Here is a 20,000-nt window from a genome sequence, read left to right as displayed (position 1 = left end):
GGCTCGTCTGAAGCGGCTGGAGGAGCTGCTGCTGGAGCAGAAGGCGGCGGGCTGCCTGAGCGTGGAGGCGCTGCTCGACCTGCTGCTCTGCTTCTACACCGAGTGCTCCCACTCCCCGCTGCGGAGGGAGAAGCACGTCAACGACTTCCTGCAGTGGGGTAAGAACCGACCCGGGCCGGGACCCGGTCCAGGACCCGGGCCAGGACCCGGTCCGGGTCTCGCTTATTTTCTAAACCCTAAATCAGGACAGAAGGTCCCGGGAGACTGCGAGGCCGCCATGAGCTTCACAGGGAGGGTCAAGGGTCCTTGAGAAGTCCCTGGAAGATCTAGGCAGGTTCAGAGGTTCCCGAGAGACCTTGACACAGATTCCAGGGGCTCCAGGGAAGTGCAAGGATCCTTGAGAGGAGATTCAGATAGGGTCTGGTGAAAGTTCTTGAAAGTGTTTCCAGGGTTTTCCAGGGTGTTTGAGGAGGTGTAGAGGCCCTTCTGGTTTGATGGTTCCAGGTGTCCTTGGACAGTTTCCAGGTTGATTTGAGGATGTTCCAGGACCCTGTCCTGGTTCAGCCTGTTCCTGTTCGGCATGGCCCGGTTTGGTCTGTCCTGGTTTCTGGAGCAGTGTGATGTTGATGATGATGATGATGAAGGTGACCCACATTTGGTGGGTTTGGATCAGTACTCTGCTGAAGTCCAGAACCTTGAACTGATCAGTCACATGATCCAATGATGGTGATGTCATACAGCTAATTGGTTATTGATCATCAAGGATGAACCAATCAGAGCACAGAGCTGCTCACTGCTGATTGGCTGTTGATCAGCTGTGAACTCTGATCCGTGCTTTTATTCAGAAAAACTACCAAATGGGAAGGAAGTACTGTCTGTATTTTCATAATAAAACAAGTAGGACAATCAGGTCTGCAGCTCCAGGACCAGACTGAACCAGGCCAGACTGGACCAGACCAGGACCAGGTCAGACTAGGACCAGGACAGATCAGGACAGGTGTCAGGTGTGAACCTTGTATGTACGGTCAGACAGGTTGGACAGGTGAAACTGACTGATGAACAAATGAAGCCACACCTTCATCAGCATGTACAGTGTGATGTCATACAGGTAAGCTTATTGTTTACCTGTTGATCCACACCTGACAGGTAAGTGACTGACTGGTGACCCACCAACAGGTAACTGAAACACACAGGTGTGTAAACCCTTGAACAAGACCTGAACCTGACTAACCTGTCAGAGTCCAGGTGTGTCTGTCAGTGATGTGACGTGTCCTCAGCTGGACGCTGTGACATCACCATTCAAGTCTGTACTTCAGTCTTCAGATTGTCTTTAGGGTTATTTATAATCTACCGCAGGTGATTGTCCATAGGGTCATATATAATCTAACGCAGGTGATTGTCCATAGGGTCAATCTAACGCAGGTGATTGTCCGTAGGGTCATATATAATCTAACGCAGGTGATTGTCCATAGGTTCAATCTAACGCAGGTGATTGTCCATAGGTTCATATGTCCTCTCTCTGTCCTCAGTCAAACCATTCACCACCACAGTGAAGGACATGCGGTTGCACAGAGATGACTTCGAGATGCTGAAGGTGATTGGACGAGGAGCGTTTGGTGAGGTAAGACCTCAGTCAGCCATGATGTGTTCCACAGTCTGTCTGGTTTCACTCTTCATACGTGTTCAAACATTATCATTTAACTTAGATAAAAGTTTATAATGATTTTATTCTACAGTAATGTTTTAATATTTAACCGTATGATCATTTAGTCACGGCTCTGCATGTTGCTGTTTGACTTCATGACAGGTTTGATCAGGTGTTTCTTCACCTTGATGACCTTTGTGTTGAGCTGCTGTCAGTCTTTGTCAGAGCAGAAGGATGAACCTTTACGTGATTCACATGTCACAAAGACAAATCTGCCTGATTCCAGACACAGAGTGTGTGAGACACTGTGGCTTGAAGACCTCTGCAGGTGTCTGTCCAACCTGTAGATGATCAGGTGTTGGACAAAGCTGAAAGTTGGACTCAGAGAAGATGACTCCAGTCTTCATGGTCCCAGTCTTCATGGTCTCAGTCTTCATGGTCCCAGTCTTCATGGTCCAGTCTTCATGGTCCCAGTCTTCATGGTCCCAGTCTTCATGGTCTCAGTCTTCATGGTCTCAGTCTTCATGGTCTCAGTCTTCATGGTCATGAGAGAAGGTTTTGAAGCGTTCTTGCCACGCACTGACATTTTATTTCTGAAGGTCTCTTGAAGGTCCCTCCATGGTTGTTGAGTGACGTTTGAATGAGTTGGCGGTGTCTGTGTAGATTTAGTTTTTTGCAGGTCGTAGTTTTGTCGCCCTTGATGTAACATGACACTCCCGGTGTCTGTAAAGAGGTGAAGCCTTCCTATTGGAGAAGGATGATTTGGATCATGTGATCACCTAATCAGTACCTGATTGGGAAGTGTGAGGCGTGACGGGATGGCTGCCGTACACGTAGAAGAAAGTCTGGAGAGCTCTGTATGTAACCGTGTGAGGTTTAAAGAGTGTGGGAGCTCTGAGCGCTCTGACGTCGACTCTAACTTCCTGTGCTGTTACAGGAAGTGTTTCCAGTTAAAGTGGCTCTGCATTTCCTGTTTATGATACCCAGCTTCCTGTCTTCTTCCTGAGTGCGTCCCACAACAGCTCAGCCTTTGTTCTTTACAAACCATTCATGAAAAATCCCACAGGACCTCGTGTCTGTGAACGCAGCACAGCAACTCACGCCATCTAGTTGTTTACATCACTGATAAGCCCGCCCCCTGTCTGTAGTTCAGTCAGTTAACCGCCGGACTAAAGTCCAACAGAACCACTGCCGCAGACTGGACCACAGACTGGAACCGCAGACAGGAACCGCAGACAGGAACCGCAGACAGAACCACAGACTGGACCGCAGACAGAACCGCAGACAGAAACCACAGACAGAACTTTCAGGGTTTCGTGCCCGTCACACATGTTCCTTCTGGTTGCTCTTTCAGTGAGGTCACGTGACAGACAGGATCAGGTGTGGACTCCACATACCTGAGGAAAGGCGTGTCAGAGCCACACCTGAGTGTTGCCCCAGGACATGAACACACACACACACACACACACACACACGTTGTTGGCGTGTTGCTCCATGTTGGATGTTGGTCTCTGCGTGTTGTTTGCAGGATATATAAAGACGATGGAAACAAAGTGTCACAGTGAGAGTCGCTCAGCCTCCTGTCCACTCAGAAACGCGTTAACCAGTTCTGATCCATAATCAGCAGTGACTTCACACACACACACACACACACACACACACACACACACACACACACACACTAATCAATGATCAGCTGACTTCATGATAATCTGCAGGACGCTGGACATCCGTCACAGTTACAGACGCTCTGACGTCACATTCATGTTTTTCATTCATCTCAATGGTCGGGACATTCACAACGTCTGACAACGTTTACATAACGTTTGTCAAACTGCTGTGTGTGAACGCAGTTCCACAGTCAACAACAGAACACACTTCATGACGTCATCACGTATGTTCATGACGTCATCACGTATGTTCATGACGTCATCACGTATGTTCGTGATGACATCATCACATATGTTCATGATGTCATCACGTATGTTCATATTCACACGCTCTGCTCATGAACTGCTTCTCAATGACTCGGCACTCTTTGTTGCTGCTGCATTGCATTGTGGGACGGCATTATCTCCTTTCCTTTGGTACCGGAGCGGGACCGTCGGACTGGACCGTCTGACCTGTTGTCTCTCAGTCAGTGTTAACACCCCCCCTCTCTCTCAGGTTGCCGTGGTGAAGATGAAGAACACTGAGCGAGTCTATGCCATGAAGATCCTCAACAAATGGGAGATGTTGAAGAGGGCTGAGGTCAGTGACACACGTCATGTCACACACACGTCATGTCACACACACGTCATGTCACACACACGTCATGTCACACACACGTCATGTCTCACACAAGTCATGTCACACACACGTCATGTGACATATTAGCGTGTTGAATTGAACATGTGTTGTTTCCAGACGGCGTGTTTCCGTGAAGAACGTGACGTCCTGGTGAAAGGAGACAGTCAGTGGATCACTACACTGCACTACGCCTTCCAGGACGACAACTACCTGGTACTGCAGTTCTGTAGTCCTGCATACAGTACGACACACAGTACACACAGTACTGCATACAGTACATGCACAGTACTACATACAGTACACACAGTACTGCATACAGTACACGCACAGTACTACATACAGTACACACAGTACACGCACGGTACTACATACAGTACTACACACAGAATATTACTGTGTTGCACTGCAGTACTAATACATGTTCCTGTGTTGCACTGCAGTACCTGGTCATGGACTACTACGTGGGCGGAGACTTGCTGACTCTGCTCAGTAAGTTTGAAGATCGACTTCCTGAAGAGATGTCGAAGTTCTACGTGGCTGAGATGGTTCTCGCCATCAACTCCATCCACCAGCAGCACTACATCCACAGGTAACACGTTATACTGGTTGTTATACTTGTTTACCACGGTAACGCCACACTGTAATTGTAAAGTGTGGTTGTCAGAGGAAGTGGGTCTTCCTGCACTGTGTCCTCTGGGAAATGTAGTTGTGTCCTGTTCGTCCTGCTTCTTTCCTGTGCAGAACCTGACACTGGGCACAGTTCCATTCTGGTTTCTGCAGTCTGGGCTGCATCCCCTCCCAGTATGACTGAGACATGTAGAAAGAGGTGTGGCCTGTGTTCTCTCACTGTTTGTAGGCTGTTGGTTTCCATAGCAACGTGTGTGTGTCAGAGCTGGAGGTTACCAGTAATCAGTCAATAATCATATTTTAATGTTAACGACTGGATGTTTTTGTTTTTGTCTCAGAGACATCAAACCAGACAACGTGCTGCTCGACGTCAACGGTCACATCCGCCTCGCCGACTTTGGATCCTGTCTACGCATGATGGAGGACGGCACGGTAACAGACCAACATTAACTTCAGCCTGACTTCAGCCCGGCTTCAGCCCGGCTTCAGCCCGGCTTCAGCCTGGTTTTAGTCCTGTCTGAGACTGAGGTGTTGCTTGTCTTGCAGGTGCAGTCCTCCGTGGCGGTGGGCACTCCAGACTACATCTCCCCAGAGATCCTGCAGGCGATGGAGGACGGGATGGGTCGCTACGGGCCGGAGTGTGACTGGTGGTCTCTGGGTGTCTGCATGTATGAGATGCTCTACGGAGAAACGCCGTTCTATGCCGAGTCACTGGTGGAAACCTACGGCAAGATCATGAACCACGAGGTCTGTTTAAAAATGCTGTTAATGTTTTTAAGCCTCACAATACAATCCAGATCAGTCCAGTGTGAGACGCGATGAGCTCCATGGATGTTTCCAGGTCTGCTCGTCTCCAGATGCTTGTCCTCTTTTCTAAATCTGAACTCATCTCGGCGGACCGACGAGCTGCCGTCCTGCTCTCCATTTCTGTCTCGTTATCCTGTCAGTCTGTCCTCTTTACTCCACTTTCCTTTCACAGTTCTTCTGTGGTCTTCTTCTGTGGTTGTCTTCAGGAGCGTTTCCAGTTCCCGTCCCACGTGACTGACGTGTCCGAGGATGCCAAAGATCTGATCCAGCGCCTGCTTTGCTCGAGGGAATGTCGACTAGGTCTGAACGGGATCTCCGATTTCAAGAGCCACCCGTTCTTCAGCGGGATCGACTGGGACAACATCCGGTCCGCTGAGGCTCCCTACATTCCCGATGTGTCCTCGCCCACCGACACCTCCAACTTTGACGTAGATGACGACGTCCTCAAGAACCCGGTGAGGACGACCCACAATACCAGTTGTAAACCAGCTGTGTGACAGTGTACCAGTGTTCCCATTAATAACCAATCAGAGTCAAGTCTGAATAGTCCTTCTAGTCTTTCTGGTTTGATTCTTTTTAAAGACCCCATTGTCCCCATTCCTGCAGGACATCAGCCCCCCAATGTCTCACACTGGTTTCACTGGTCAGCATCTCCCCTTTGTCGGCTTCACCTTCACCACCGACAGCTGTTTTGCTGACCGTGGCTCCATCACCCGGGCGGGGCATGGCCTCCAGCAGGAAGAGGAGGGGGGAGGAGGAGCGCAGGAGGTGGAGGTGTTTGAGAGGAGGATCCGCCGACTGGAGCAGGAGAAACAGGAGCTAAATCGAAAACTCCAGGGTGAGACCCAATTCAAATATTTACTGGATGAAGGACAGAGCCCTGGACTCTGATACTTCCTTTACTTCCACAGTGTTCTTCTTCTTTGGTGTCTTCTTCTTTGGTATCTCTAGAGATACCCAAAACTCCTGACCTCTGACATCTGTGTCCGTAGAGTCGACCCAGGCCTTGCAGGCTCCGCCTCGAGGAGGAACTCTGACCCGGGACAGAGAGATCAAGAAGCTGAATGAGGAGATCGAAAGGCTGAAGAAGAAGCTGGCAGGTCAGAGTGGGAGAAGAAGTGACAGTTTAAACCACACCTGTACATGTGTTTACAGCGGGACTACAGTTTACAGTAGGACTACAGTTTACAGCGGGACTACAGTTTACAGCAGGACTGTCAGGTTGTGGTTTTGTTGGGACCCTCCAAGTGAGTAAGCCCCTCTGTTGTCTTAGACTCTGATAGGCTGGAGCACCAGCTGGAGGAGGCGGTCACACTCAGACAGGACTATGAGAGCTCCGCCTCCAAACTGAAGACCCTGGAGAGGCAGGTGAAGACCCTGAGACAGGAGAAAGATGAAGTCCACAAGGTACCTCACTCACTCAGGTGTAGTTATGTTCAGGTGTAGTTGGTCTCAGGTGTAATGATGCCCCCCCCCCCTTCCCGTGAGCAGCAGCTGGCCGACTCTTTGGAGCGTCTGAGGAGTCAGACGAAAGAGTTGAAGGAGGCTCACTCTCAGAGGAAGTTGGCCCTGCAGGAGTTCTCAGACCTGTCCGAGAGGATGGCCGACCTCCGCTCCTCCAAACAGCGCCTGTCCCGTCAGCTCCGGGATAAAGAGGAGGAGATGGATGCCCTCCTGCAGAAGATGGACGCCATGAGACAGGAGATCCGCAAGACCGAGAAGAACCGCAAGGAGGTGAGCCAGTCCTGAAGGCGGAGTGAGGCAGAGTCAGGGGGAGACCTTCAGAATAAAAGCATTGTGTATGTTTTTCTCAGCTGGAGGCTCAGCTGGACGATGCGAAGGCGGAGGCATCGAAGGAGAGGAAGCTGAGAGAGCACAGCGAGGTTTATTCCAAACAGCTGGAGACGGAGCTGCAGAGCCTGAAGGTCAGAGGTCAAACATGTTTTTAGACCTGTGAGGACCCCCAAACCATTAACCATAAATTATGAACCATGAACCCCAGCAGGGGGAGCCAGTCAGCTAGAATCATGTAACCATTTCAGTTGTTATAATTATTAAATAAACCAACTAGTCCTGAACTGGAACCAGAAGAAGAATTACAAAAACTTCAGTTTTGTCTGAGTTTAACATCAGAAAGTTGCAGCTCATCCAGTTTTTATGTCAATGCAGCTTGAAGTTTAAATAACTGATTAACTGAACCGGTTTCATTAGGCTTTATTGATTTAATATAATTGGGTAATTATACCAATTATAATGTATTTATATCTTGTGAAATACAAGAGCACACACACAGTAAACAAAATGGGGTGGTTCTGGTTCTGATCTCAGTCTCAGCAGGGTCGAGGAGCAGCTGCCGGGGGGGCAGAGTCTCAGCAGGAGCTGTCTCGCCTGAAGGCGGAGCTCGATAAGAAGGTCCTGTTCTATGAGGAGGAGCTGCTGAGAAGAGACTCCACCCACTCCTCCGAGATCAAAAACCTCCGCAAGGACCTGCACGAGTCCGAGGGGGCCCAGCTCGCTGCCAACAAGGAGCTGCTGCAGCTCCGAGACAAGCTGGACAAGGACAAGAGGGACAGGTGAGTTCTGAACCACCTTAAACAAGAGGGACAGGTGAGTTCTGAACCACCTTAAACAAGAGGGACAGGTGAGTCGTGAACAGGTCTTGTTTTGCGTGTCCCTGCAGGCAGACGGAGATGGATGAAGCTGTTGCAGCTCTGAAGGAGAAATATGAACGAGAGAAAAACCTGCTGACAGAAGAAAACCGCAAACTGACGGCTGAAACTGACAAGGTGACCAAAGTACTGAAGGCCTCAGGCTGGGTCTCGATCAGGGTCCTGGATCAGGGTCTGGTGGAGGTTTGGGGTTAAAGCTTAATGTCAGATGCAGTGTTGTACCTGATCAGTATTGACGACCTTGATGATTCATCAGGTTCATGGTCTATACTATTGTATTACTGCTCACCCAGTCACAGGGCGTACATTACGATCATTCTGGTTGTTGAAGTACTGTAGTACTGTCACTGCACATGCTCAGTTGGTTTGTTGTCTGCTGGCCCTCAGCTGTGTTCGTTTGTGGATAAACTGACGGCTCAGAACCGTCAGCTGGAGGACGACCTTCAGGACCTGTCGTCTAAGAAGGAGAGTGTGGCTCACTGGGAGGCTCAGATCGCAGAGATCATCCAGTGGTGAGTCCGGCTGTCTGCACCTATTCTGAACCTGTGTCCGACTGTCTGCACCTGTTCTGAACCTGTGTCCGACTGTCCACACCTGTTCTGAACCTGTGTCCGACTGTCCACACCTGTTCTGAACCTGTGTCCGACTGTCCACACCTGTTCTGAACCTGAGTCCGGCTGTCCGCACCTGTTCTGAACCTGTGTCCGCACCTGTTCTGAACCTGTGTCCGCACCTGTTCTGAACCTGTTTTCAAACTGTTCCCTGTGGTTCTGTGGTGGACCAGCACGGGGGAGTCTTCATTTAATGTGTGTCTGTGTGCTTAGGGTGAGTGATGAGAAGGACGCTCGAGGTTACCTTCAGGCTCTGGCCACCAAGATGACGGAGGAGCTGGAAACACTGCGCAGCTCCAGCCTGGGAACAAGACCTCTGGTAACACACTACACACACACACTAACACACAGTACTAACACACACTACACACTCATTAACACACAGTACTAACACACACTACACACACACTAACACACAGTACTAACACACACTACACACACATTAACACACAGTACTAATACACACTACACACACACTAACACACAGTACTAACACACACTACACACACATTAACACACAGTACTAACACACACTACACGCACATTAATACACACTACAAACCAGGGCTGCAATGATTAAACTGAACGAAAATTCGCTGTCGCAAAATGTTATCGTCGAAGTATCATGTTATAAAACCTCACTGTATGATCACGTAACTGTTAAATAAAATATTTTTCAAAGATTTCAGCCGGAGCAGATCTCATCGACACCGCTACAAGCATAGACACTACAGGAAATGACCTACGGGAAGGATTTCGTTTATTGCGGATTATTTTTAGAACGTATCACCCGCGATAAACGAAGGACCACTGTATATCAGTGATGTCATGAATTGGTTATTACACTGAATAGTAAACCTCCACTTCATGTCAGTGCTAATCTGTGTTAATTAATATAATAATAAATTAATGATAATATTTAGTCAGTTAAAACAATCTGTAATAATTGGTATTAGGTATTACACTGATAAAACATGATGTATCATTTGTTCTAATTCAGCAGAAAAAATTGTGACTAACCGACTAATCGAAACAATAATCAATAGATTAGCCGACAACCAAAATAATTAGTTGCAGCCCTACTACACACAGACTAACACACACTACACACAGACTAACACACATTACACACAGACTAACACACACCACAAAGAGGTCAAACATTTAAACACGTCAGACATTTTGTGACGTGACGATTGTTGTTTTGTGATTGAAGTTTTTGTTTTGAATGGAACAACCTGAAGACGTTAAATCTTAACGGTGACAGTTGTCATTAGTTTCAGTCCAGCTCTGAGGCTTTTATTGTGAAAGAGGAGGAAGTGTATGTAGCTCTGTTCAGGTGAGATAAACAGAGGCCCCGCCCACTGATTACAGTCTGCCGTTCATTACAGCAACAGACTGACACACTATAGCTGTCTGTGGATCTTCTCTGTCAGAACAGACCATAGTCTGTACTGTCTGTTCTGCCTATACAGCTGTTTGTAGTTCTCTGGTCCTTCAGTCTGTTCTTTATGTAATTCTGTCTGTACGTGTGTCTGTAGTGTCTGTACTTGTGTCTGTAGTGTCTGTACTTGTGTCTGTAGTGTCTATACTTGTGTCTGTACCTGTGTCTGTAGTACCTGTCTGTACTTGTGTCAGTAGGACCTGTCTGTGATTATCTCTTTTTTAATCTGCCGCCAGCCTGAATCAGGAGTGGCCACGCCTCCTAAGAAGCCCTGGCCTCCTATTGGTGGAGACAGGAGGGTGAGTGTGCCAGTCACTGCTTCCAGCCAATCAAGATTCATGCTTTGTGGGCAGGGCCTAAAGCTTGCATGGCTATTGGCTTGCATGTCTGTCATTCATAATAAACCACCAATAGGCTACAAGCACTTCCTTGAGTGAAGCAGGTGTTTCAAGGATCCTTGATGCAGAGATGTTGGGGGTCTTAAAGGAGTTCCAGGACTTTTTGAAGTCCAGAAATCTATTAGGGTTCTTAAAGGGACTCTAGGGGACCTTCTAGCAGTACTCGATGGCATTCCAGGAGTTCTTTAGAGCGTCCAATAGTTCTTGAAGGTGTTCCAGCATGATTCCACGTGCGATCCTCAGACTGGATGTTTGGTAGTCAGCTTGCGGTCCGTGCCACCACAGCTTCTGGCGTCCGCCGGCAGGTGCTGCCTGAAAGAACCTCAGATTGTTATAGCTGTTGCCATGGTTACCTGCTGCCTGCTGTGGGTGGGGCTCAATTAATAAACACTAACTTATGTCGTGTTCTCTGACTGGGCCTGTCCTCCCTTATCCTCCCCCGTCCTCCTTTGTCCTCCCTCGTTCTCACCTGTCCTCCTTCGTCCTCCCCCGTCCTCCTTTGTCCTCCCTCGTTCTCACCTGTCCTCCCTTATCCTCCCCCGTCCTCCTTTGTCCTCCCTCATTCTCACCTCAGGACCCCCTGTGGAAAGTGCGTCGCAGTCAGAAGGTGGACATGTCTGCTCGTCTGGAGCTGCAGTCGGCTCTGGACGCTGAGATCAGAGCCAAACAGATCGTTCAGGACGAACTGCGCAGAGTCAAAGCCAGTAACATCAACCTGGAGAGGTCAGAGCTCACCTGTCTGTGTGTCCTCTCACCTGTCTGTGTGTCCTCTCACCTGTCTGTGTGTCCTCTCACCTGTCTGTGTGTCCTCTTACCTGTCTGTGTGTCCTCTCACCTGTCTATCTGCAGTAAACTGAAGGAGTCAGAGGAGAGGAGCCGAGAGATGGAGGAGCAGATGGAGAGTCTGAAGAAGGAGATGGAGGAGAATCGCTCGCACTCTGACAAAGGTGAGACCTCCACCTGTACCTCCACCCATACCTGCACCTCCACGTGTACCTGTCTGACTCTCCTGTCTCTGCAGGTCTGAAGCTTCCAGACTTCCAGGACTCCATCTTTGAATATTTCAACACATCTCCACTGGCCCCAGACCTCACCTTCAGAGTGAGTCACCTGTCTGTCTCCCCTGTCTGTTATCTGTCTGTCTATGGTCTGTCTCACCTGTTGGTTACCTGTGTGTCTCACCTGTCACATGTCCCAAAGGGCAGGAAACATTTCTTTGAAGTGACACCTGTGACCTCATCAAAGTTTGAACCAATCACAGGTCACATGATGATGATGTCACTCAGATGTGTGTTGTTTGTGTCTCTTTGCTACATTGAGGCGTCACTTAGCTCCGCCTCCTCACTGCTTGCTCTCTGGGAAGAAGTAAGTTCACCTGCCGGGTTACCCACAATCCCCTGCATACTGCCACCCATACCCACAATCCTCTGGGGCAGCTAGCTGCTTAGCCTTATGCTTAGCTATACAATGGTTAGTCGTAGTCAGTGTGAGTGATTTGATTGGTCCACACAACAAGCCCTATAACAAGTCTAGCATCAAGCCACGCCCCCTTCAGGGGAAGACAGTATGACCTCATTAAATATTAATGAGCCAACACGCCTCTGTTAGCATGTTAGCTTTATTAAAGAGGAGGTGGAGCCACAGACAGGTGAACCACAGACAGGTGAACCACAGACAGGTGAACCACAGACAGGTGAACCACAGACAGGTGAACCACAGACAGGTGAACCACAGACAAGCAGCTGATCACTGATGTCACTTTCTCTTTGACCTGCAGACCACAGACATAGACTCCACCCCCCAGAAACCAGAGAACACGCCCCCTTCTGAACATCAGGTGAGTCACAAACACTGACCGTCTGTCTCACTGTCTGTCTCGCTGACCGTCTGTCTCACTGTCTGTCTCACTGACCGTCTGTCTCACTGTCTGTCTCACTAACCGTCTGTGTCACTGTCTGTCTCGCTGACCGTCTGTCTCACTGTCTGTCTCGCTGACCGTCTGTCTCACTGACCGTCTCAGTAACAGTCTGTCTCACTGTCTGTCTCACTGACCGTCTGTCTCAAAGTCTGTCTCGCTGACCGTCTGTCTCTCTGTCTGTCTCGCTGACTGTCTGTCTCACTGTCTGTCTCACTAACCGTCTGTCTCACTGTCTGTCTCACTAACCGTCTGTCTCACTGTCTGTCTCACTGTCTTGTCTGTCTCACTGTCTGTCTCACTAACCGTCTGTCTCACTGTCTGTCTCACTGTCTGTCTCACTAACCGTCTGTCTCACTGTCTGTCTCACTGACTGTCTCACTAACCGTCTGTCTCACTAACCGTCTGTCTCACTGACCGTCTGTCTGACTGTCTCACTGACTGTCTCACTGTCTGTCTCACTGACCGTCTGTCTCACTGACTGTCTCACTGACTGTCTCACTGTCTGTTCCTTTATCTCTTTGTGTCAACAGGAAGTTAAAGTAACGTCTGTCCCGGCGAGCCCGTCTCCGATCTATCCGAGTCCAACACTGACCACACCAAAGGTACGGTCCGGTGTGCCCAGGTGGGACGTTACCTGTGGGAGCTGGAGAATGGAGAATGACTTCATATTACCTGCTGTGACATTAACATGGTTTATAAAGTTACTGCAGTTGGTAGTCGTGATGAGATGGTTGATAAAGTTTCTTGATAAACTTTGTGTGTTCTTGTTGTCATCAGCCCAAAGCTCACCAGCTGAGTATCAAGACCTTCTCCAGCCCCACTCAGTGCACACACTGCACCTCCCTGATGGTGGGACTCATCCGACAGGGCTACGCCTGTGAAGGTACTGAAGTGCCTGTCTGTCTGACTGTCTTGACTCTCTGTCTGTCTGTCTGACTGACTCTCTGCCTGTCTGTCTGTCTCTCTGTCTGACTGACTCTCTGCCTGTCTCTCTGTCTGTCTGTCTCTCTGTCTGACTGACTCTCTGCCTGTCTATCTGTCTCTCTGCCTGTCTGTCTGACTGTCTCTCTGTCTGACTGACTCTCTGCCTGTCTCTCTGCCTGTCTGTCTCTCTGTCTGACTGACTCTCTGCCTGTCTGTCTGTCTCTCTGTCTGTCTCTCTGTCTGACTGACTCTCTGCCTGTCTCTCTGTCTGACTGACTCTCTGCCTGTCTGTCTGTCTCTCTGCCTGTCTGTCTCTCTGTCTGACTGTCTGTCTGTCTGACTGACTCTCTGTCTGTCTGTCTGTCTCTCTGTCTGTCTGTCTCTCTGTTTGACTGACTCTCTGCCTGTCTGTCTGACTCTCCTCAGTGTGCTCCTTCATCTGCCATGTTTCCTGTAAAGACCACGCCCCCCTGGTCTGTCCAATCCCAGCAGAGCAGGCCAAGAGGCCGCAGGGCATTGACGTCCAGAGAGGCATTGGCACTGCCTACAAGGGCTACGTCAGGGTAGGTGACGCAGTAGTGACACAGTCTTGGTGCAGTACTGACACAGTCTCAGACTGACATTTTACCATCTTTCTGTCAGATCCCAAAGCCCAGCGGGGTGAAGAAAGGCTGGCAGCGAGCATTTGCTGTGGTCTCTGATTGTAAACTGTTTCTCTACGATGTCCCAGAGGGAAAGTCCACCCAGCCTGGGGTGGTGGCCAGTCTGGTGCTGGATCTCAGGTAACTGTCCACCTGTGTGAGATGTACATTAGTGCGCTTTTAGGACATCCAAAAAGGTTCAAGATTTAAGAAGAGAAGGTTCTCATAGTTTGAAATGGGTAGTCTTGAAAAGGTCTGGGTTTTTGTGAGTGTGAGACTGTTGAAGGTATTTCCAGGATTCAGGTATTTTAAGAGAAGTTCAGGTAGTTTTCAGGAGGTTCAGGTAGTTTTGGAGTGTTTTCAGATGGTTCATGTAGTTTTCACAAGGATCAGGTAGTTTTTGGGTGTTTTCAGAAGGTTCAGGTAGTTTTTGGGTGTTTTCAGAAGGTTCAGGTAGTTTTCAGAAGGTTCGGGTAGTTTTCACAAGGATCAGGTAGTTTTTGGGTGTTTTCAGAAAGTTCAGGTAGTTTTCAGAAGGTTCGGGTAGTTTTGGGCGTTTTCAGATGGTTCATGTAGTTCTCAGAAGGTTCGGGTAGTTTTCAGAAGGTTCAGGTAGTTTTTGGGTGTTTTCAGAAAGTTCAGGTAGTTTTCAGAAGGTTCATGTAGTTTTCAGATGGTTCATGTAGTTTTCAGAAGGTTCGGGTAGTTTTCAGAAGGTTCGGGTAGTTTTCAGAAGGTTCGGGTAGTTTTTGGGTGTTTTCAGAAGGTTCGGATAGTTTTCAGAAATTTAACATGTAGTAAAACAGTGAAGTCTGTTTTCTGCATTGTCTCATTGATCCTGGAACTGTATTTCTGTTCGTGTTACAGAGATGAGGAGTTTTCCGTCAGCTCTGTCTTGGCGTCGGATGTGATCCACGCCACCAGGAAGGACATCCCCTGCATCTTCAGGGTAGGAAGTCAGACTCCTCGTGTCTGACCTCTGACCTCCATGTTTTTTTACCCTTGTTGTGTTTTTTTTGTTTCAGGTGACGTCGTCACAGCTGATTTCGCAGCTCTCCTCTGTATCACTGCTGGTGCTGGCGGAGAGCGAAGTGGAGAAGAGGAAGTGGGTCAGGATCCTGGAGGGTCTGCAGAGCATCCTGACCAAGAACCTGCTGAAGAGCCGTCAGGTCCACATCCTGCACGAGGCCTACGATGCCTCGCTACCGATCATCAAGACAACCCTGTCCGCCGCTGTGCTCGGTGAGTTACAACTTCTACTAAGTTAAACTACTACTGACAGACTGAGTAATGATAGAGAGAGAAGGGTTCTGAAGGGTTCTGCAGGTCTTGATGGACTTTGTTGTTAGCTTCCTGCCGGTTTAGAGGAGATTTGTTGTTGTTGTGGTACGAGGAGTCTTCATCTGTCATGTTTTCTGTCTGCAGATCGGGAGAGGATCGTCCTGGGAACAGAAGACGGACTGTTCATGGTCGAGGTTACCAGAGATGGTGAGACAGATAGAAACTGACTGACTGACTGACTGACTGACGACTAACATGTCTCTCTCTCTCTGCAGTGATCGTACGAGCAGCAGACAGTAAGAAGGTTTATCAGATCGATTTGATCCCGAAGGAGAAGATCATTGCGCTGCTCTGCGGTCGGAACCGTCACGTTCACCTTCACGCCTGGGGGGCACTCGAAGGTGCCGAGTCCACCTTTGACATCAAGCTGGCAGAGACCAAAGGCTGCCAGGCTCTGACCACGGGCTCGCTCAGACCCGGAGGCCCTGCCTGTCTGCTGGCTGCTGTCAAACGTCAGGTCAGAAGACTGAACAACCACCGCTCCCCTCTGTAGCTGTGGTTCTGGTTCTGTTCTAACCCTCCGGTCCTGTTATATATCCCCTACAGGTTCAGTGCTATGAGATCACTCGAGCAAAGCCCCACCATAAGAAACTGTGGGAGGTGCAGGCTCCAGGGGTGGTGCAGTGGCTAGGCATGGTGAGGGAGCGGCTGTGTGTCGGCTATCCTTCAGGCTTCGCTCTCCTGGCCCTGCAGGGGGAGTCGTCCCCCATCAGTCTGGTGAGCCCAGGCGACCCGTCGCTGGCCTTCCTGGCCCAGCAGCCTCTGGATGCCCTGCACGCCCTGGAGGTGGGATCCGCCGAGCTGCTGCTCTGCTTCAGCCAGCTCGGCATCTATGTGAACGGACAGGGCCGCCGGTCCCGAACCCAGGAGCTGATGTGGCCGGCCACACCACTTGCATGCAGTACGTCATTAATATTAGTACAGGTTCTAGTAGAACAGGTGAGCCCAGACAGGTACAGATGGCCGCCAGGCTAACAGGTGTAACTCTGACAGGTATATAGGTGTGAACAAGCTTCAGAATCAGCTGCTCAGACAAAGGTTTTATCTCACACCTGTCTCTCTCTCCCTAGGCTCTAACTCGTCTCACCTGACGGTCTACAGCGAGTACGGGGTCGATGTCTTCGATATTCACACCACAGAGTGGGTCCAGACCATCTCGCTCCGCAAGGTAACCAATCACAGTTCAGAACCAGCCAATCACAGTTCAGAACCAGCCAATCACAGTTCAGAACCAGCCAATCACATCTCTCTGTGTCCTCAGATCAGACCTCTAAATGTTGAAGGGACCTTAAACCTGCTGAGTTCAGAACCTCCTCGTCTGATTTACTTCAGTAACACGTCATCAGGTAACACCTGGACATACCTTGACACACCTGGACACTAACACTCTGACATGAAGCTAACCTGTCTGTGTGTCTCTACCTGTCTGTCCTCAGAGGGAGACCTCACCATCCCGGACACGTCGGACCACAGCAGGAAGTTGATGGTTCGAACTCGCAGCAAGAGGAAGTTCCTGTTTAAGGTTCCTGAAGAGGAGCGACTCCAACAGAGGAGGTGACTCAGCAGGAGCACAAAAATAACAGTGACCTAACAAAATGTAACGTATAGTGTATAATGTGTGTGTGTGTGTGTGTGTGTGTGTGTGTGTGTGTGTGTCAGGGAGATGCTGAGGGATCCTGAGCTCAGGTCAAAGATGATTTCTAACCCGACAAACTTTAACCACGTCGCTCACATGGGACCAGGAGACGGGATGCAGGTCCTCATGGACCTCCCTCTGGTAACTCCTCTTCTCTCCTTTCTTCTCCTCTCCTTTCCTCTCCCTCCTCCTGTCAGCATGTTCTCCTCCCCCCTCCTACAGCTCTGTTCATCACACTGACTCCTCTCTTCTCTCCTCCTCCTCCTCCTCCTCCTCCTCCTCCTCCCCCCCTTCCTCTAGCCCTTTTTTACACTGACAGTATTTGTGGCTCTCATTGCTAACGAGAGTCAGAATTTGTCTGTGCTCAGGACCTGTACAACATATTTATGTGTAGGTCAACGCTTCAAAGATGAGAGCCTTTCAACCCAAAGGTTATACATGCATGCATTTGCATTGAAAAGCACCGAGCTAGACAGACATCCAAGACGAGACTGTTAGATATTATATATATATATTTTTCCCCCCCGTCCTTTTTTGACACATGCCCTAGTGTTTGAGCAGAGAGCAAATTACTATACGTTCAAAGGCGTTCTGATGGATCAATATTTCACACATTTATATTCATATGTTCATACCTCAAACCTCACTTTTTTTTCACTTGAACTCACTTCACTGTCTGCATTACCATACATATGCAGGTTGCGATGATACCGTTCATCCATCAGAGTACTTTAGGTAGTGTACTTTTTTTTTTTCTTTTTATTGGCAGTCCGTTGTGCTCTGAATGCCAAATACCCTCCGTTCAACAGCTGGAACCCGCCCTTCTGTCAGAACCTGAGTTTGAGCTTCCCCTTTTTTCGGGTGGGCCCTTCTAACTAAAATACTAGCTCTCTATTATAGCAACAGAAGTCCCTTTTCTGTATTCAGACTTCACAGAAACCTTCACCTGCATGTTCAAGCCCTCCACTTGTCTGTCTATTCCAAATTCTCTGCACACAAACAGGCCTTCCTAGCGCTTAAAAACTTTATAGAGTCTCTTTCACCTTGCTGCAATAGTCCTGGTGGGATTCCGGGCTTTGATCTCAGCTAGTTAAGTTTTCAGTCTGACTTCAGTGTGGACACGTGTGTGGTTGTGATGATGACTGTGTGTGTGTTTGCGTTCGTGCAAACGCTACAGTATATGTGTATGAGATGCTTCTCCGGGGCCTCTCCATCACCGTGGTAATGCTGAGTGTTGTGTCTGCCTCTGCTTTCTTTCTCTCAAAGCTAAGCTCCTAATGACTACACGCAGTCGGATATTGACTTAATTGTCCAAACGGGCCATTGTTCCCAGGCCTTTTAACCCCACTGGAAGCTTTTAAAGGAGAAAATTGTGTAAAGAGATTGTGAGATTGTCAATTGTGTACACACGCTGCAGCCGTGATCTGACAGAATGTCGAACTTCCCAGTCGACCCCTACAGTAAGTCAAATAATAGAGTGTGTGGCTCTATAAGCAAGTAATACATGCTATGATTGATTGATTAAACTGGCACAGAGTTTTCTGAGTTATGGCGATGTGTTTTTTTTTTCTGCTGGCTCGGTAGCTCTAGGGAAATATGGGAAATATGCTTTGTTTTAAGGCTTTTTAAGGATCTGCCTGACTCACAATAACTCACATCTATAGGTGTATAAATTTGGAGGTGAACTCACACACATATGTGACTCCTTGGCACCTGCCTGATCATCTTTCACTGTACTCAATGTGATGTCAATAGGAAGCACATGAGGCAGTCGAGGCACTGATGTCGAGGTGTGTGTGCGCATATGTCTTGGCGTGCATCTTGGTCTCTGCAGTAATAGGTACATGGTGTTTTTTTTTAAGTGTCTGCAGATTACATATTAAACTACATACGTACACTGTAATATGCATGCTGTGCATTTATTTTGTGCACGATTTGGTAAACAGCATCAAATCTTCCTAACGCACACACACGCACACCCCATATGTCATCAGCTTCCAACAGGTTCAAACTACGGCTAGTTCAGTGCCACGCTTGTGAAATTGTTTCTAAAAAAGTATAAAGTATCAGATTGACACAGTGCAATCATTATATTAATTAAAAACATTAAAGATTCGCTTGAAGTAAATACCAGCAGTAATACCAGCACACTCCTTATCTGTGTCACACCAAGCACACACTCAACTATTTTAAAGCCCCTTGATCAGCCAGTCTCCCAGCCCCTGGAGAGGGGAAGGTGTAGGCAGCCCGGTCCCTATAGGCCTTTCTCCAGGACAAATGTGGATAAATGAGATAACTCCTGCTTGTTGCTCTGGCAGTTTATAGAATAAGCTGTAGGTCTTTTACATTGCTGAAACAGCTCTCTCTCCCCTTCCCGCTCTCTCTCACTCTCACCTTTGCCTGACCCCTTTTCTTTTCTCACAGCATATCTGACTCCCCCACCTCTTCCCACTGTATGTTGTACTGTAACGTTTCCGTTTGAATCCGGGTTGACATGATTGCACGCTGTTACAGCATTAGACAAATGCTGATGTCATATCCTCAGAAGTAAAAGGTTTTATTTGACCTGATACCAATTATGCATGTTCAGCAGCAATCGTTGTGCGGAGGGCACGTCTTCAGACATCTGTATTCTACATTTGCACTGATGTTTGCTTTTCAGCTCGCGCAATGTTAGAGAAAAATGTTCTGTGTAATACCCACATGCTCAGTCTTGAATCCTTGTCATTCTGATGACTACCCGCAAACGTTCCATTATTTATATCTAATGAGGTCCCTTTCTAATGTTTTTCACTGTTTTTCCTCTCACTGACAGATTTTCCCTCTGTTATTGAGATCATCTTGTCTTGTCTTTGCCTTCTATTTCCCCTCAGTTCTGTGGAGCAATCATGACTGAGCTGGATGCTTTACTACCCTTGGCGGCGGCCTGCAGAGACAGCTCTCTCCAGGAGGTGCGATCAAGCTTTGTGGAGGCATGTGGCAGGGCAGCGTTTGCCATGCTGGGCCGTTTGCAGGAGAGGGCCCTGGAGGTTCCATCCTCTGCACCCCTC

At 48.7% G+C, this 20,000-nt stretch overlaps 1 protein-coding gene across 2 annotated transcripts in view; it reads left to right on the top strand.

Moving 5' to 3' along the window:
* cdc42bpb (CDC42 binding protein kinase beta (DMPK-like)) overlaps window positions 1-17,203 on the top strand; it is a 17,816-nt gene extending 613 nt beyond the window's left edge. Inside the window, exons 1-35 of one of the 2 annotated variants that reach the window (XM_027276181.1) lie at window positions 1-158; window positions 1,530-1,621; window positions 3,812-3,895; window positions 4,052-4,147; window positions 4,375-4,523; window positions 4,900-4,993; window positions 5,108-5,308; window positions 5,575-5,823; window positions 5,975-6,206; window positions 6,361-6,468; window positions 6,642-6,775; window positions 6,860-7,102; window positions 7,183-7,293; window positions 7,697-7,941; window positions 8,049-8,154; window positions 8,425-8,549; window positions 8,862-8,967; window positions 10,329-10,391; window positions 11,065-11,213; window positions 11,340-11,437; window positions 11,512-11,591; window positions 12,268-12,327; window positions 12,939-13,010; window positions 13,186-13,291; window positions 13,759-13,895; window positions 13,975-14,114; window positions 14,841-14,922; window positions 14,999-15,215; window positions 15,399-15,461; window positions 15,530-15,771; window positions 15,861-16,215; window positions 16,385-16,482; window positions 16,576-16,660; window positions 16,751-16,868; window positions 16,974-17,203. The exon at window positions 1-158 is cut by the window's left edge and continues 613 nt beyond it. In XM_027276181.1, coding sequence (XP_027131982.1) covers window positions 1-158; window positions 1,530-1,621; window positions 3,812-3,895; window positions 4,052-4,147; window positions 4,375-4,523; window positions 4,900-4,993; window positions 5,108-5,308; window positions 5,575-5,823; window positions 5,975-6,206; window positions 6,361-6,468; window positions 6,642-6,775; window positions 6,860-7,102; window positions 7,183-7,293; window positions 7,697-7,941; window positions 8,049-8,154; window positions 8,425-8,549; window positions 8,862-8,967; window positions 10,329-10,391; window positions 11,065-11,213; window positions 11,340-11,437; window positions 11,512-11,591; window positions 12,268-12,327; window positions 12,939-13,010; window positions 13,186-13,291; window positions 13,759-13,895; window positions 13,975-14,114; window positions 14,841-14,922; window positions 14,999-15,215; window positions 15,399-15,461; window positions 15,530-15,771; window positions 15,861-16,215; window positions 16,385-16,482; window positions 16,576-16,660; window positions 16,751-16,868; window positions 16,974-17,190 — 4,915 coding nt within the window. In that variant the 3' untranslated portion in view covers window positions 17,191-17,203. The remainder of the gene's footprint in view (window positions 159-1,529; window positions 1,622-3,811; window positions 3,896-4,051; window positions 4,148-4,374; window positions 4,524-4,899; window positions 4,994-5,107; window positions 5,309-5,574; window positions 5,824-5,974; window positions 6,207-6,360; window positions 6,469-6,641; window positions 6,776-6,859; window positions 7,103-7,182; window positions 7,294-7,696; window positions 7,942-8,048; window positions 8,155-8,424; window positions 8,550-8,861; window positions 8,968-10,328; window positions 10,392-11,064; window positions 11,214-11,339; window positions 11,438-11,511; window positions 11,592-12,267; window positions 12,328-12,938; window positions 13,011-13,185; window positions 13,292-13,758; window positions 13,896-13,974; window positions 14,115-14,840; window positions 14,923-14,998; window positions 15,216-15,398; window positions 15,462-15,529; window positions 15,772-15,860; window positions 16,216-16,384; window positions 16,483-16,575; window positions 16,661-16,750; window positions 16,869-16,973) is intronic. The other variant, XM_027276182.1, reaches the window with a different exon arrangement.
* The last annotated feature ends 2,797 nt before the right edge of the window (window positions 17,204-20,000 follow it).

The sequence above is a fragment of the Larimichthys crocea genome, unplaced genomic scaffold, assembly GCF_000972845.2.
Source record: "Larimichthys crocea isolate SSNF unplaced genomic scaffold, L_crocea_2.0 scaffold322, whole genome shotgun sequence".
In the NCBI taxonomy this organism is placed as follows: domain Eukaryota; kingdom Metazoa; phylum Chordata; class Actinopteri; family Sciaenidae; genus Larimichthys; species Larimichthys crocea.
This window is presented reverse-complemented; position numbering and strand designations above follow the sequence as displayed.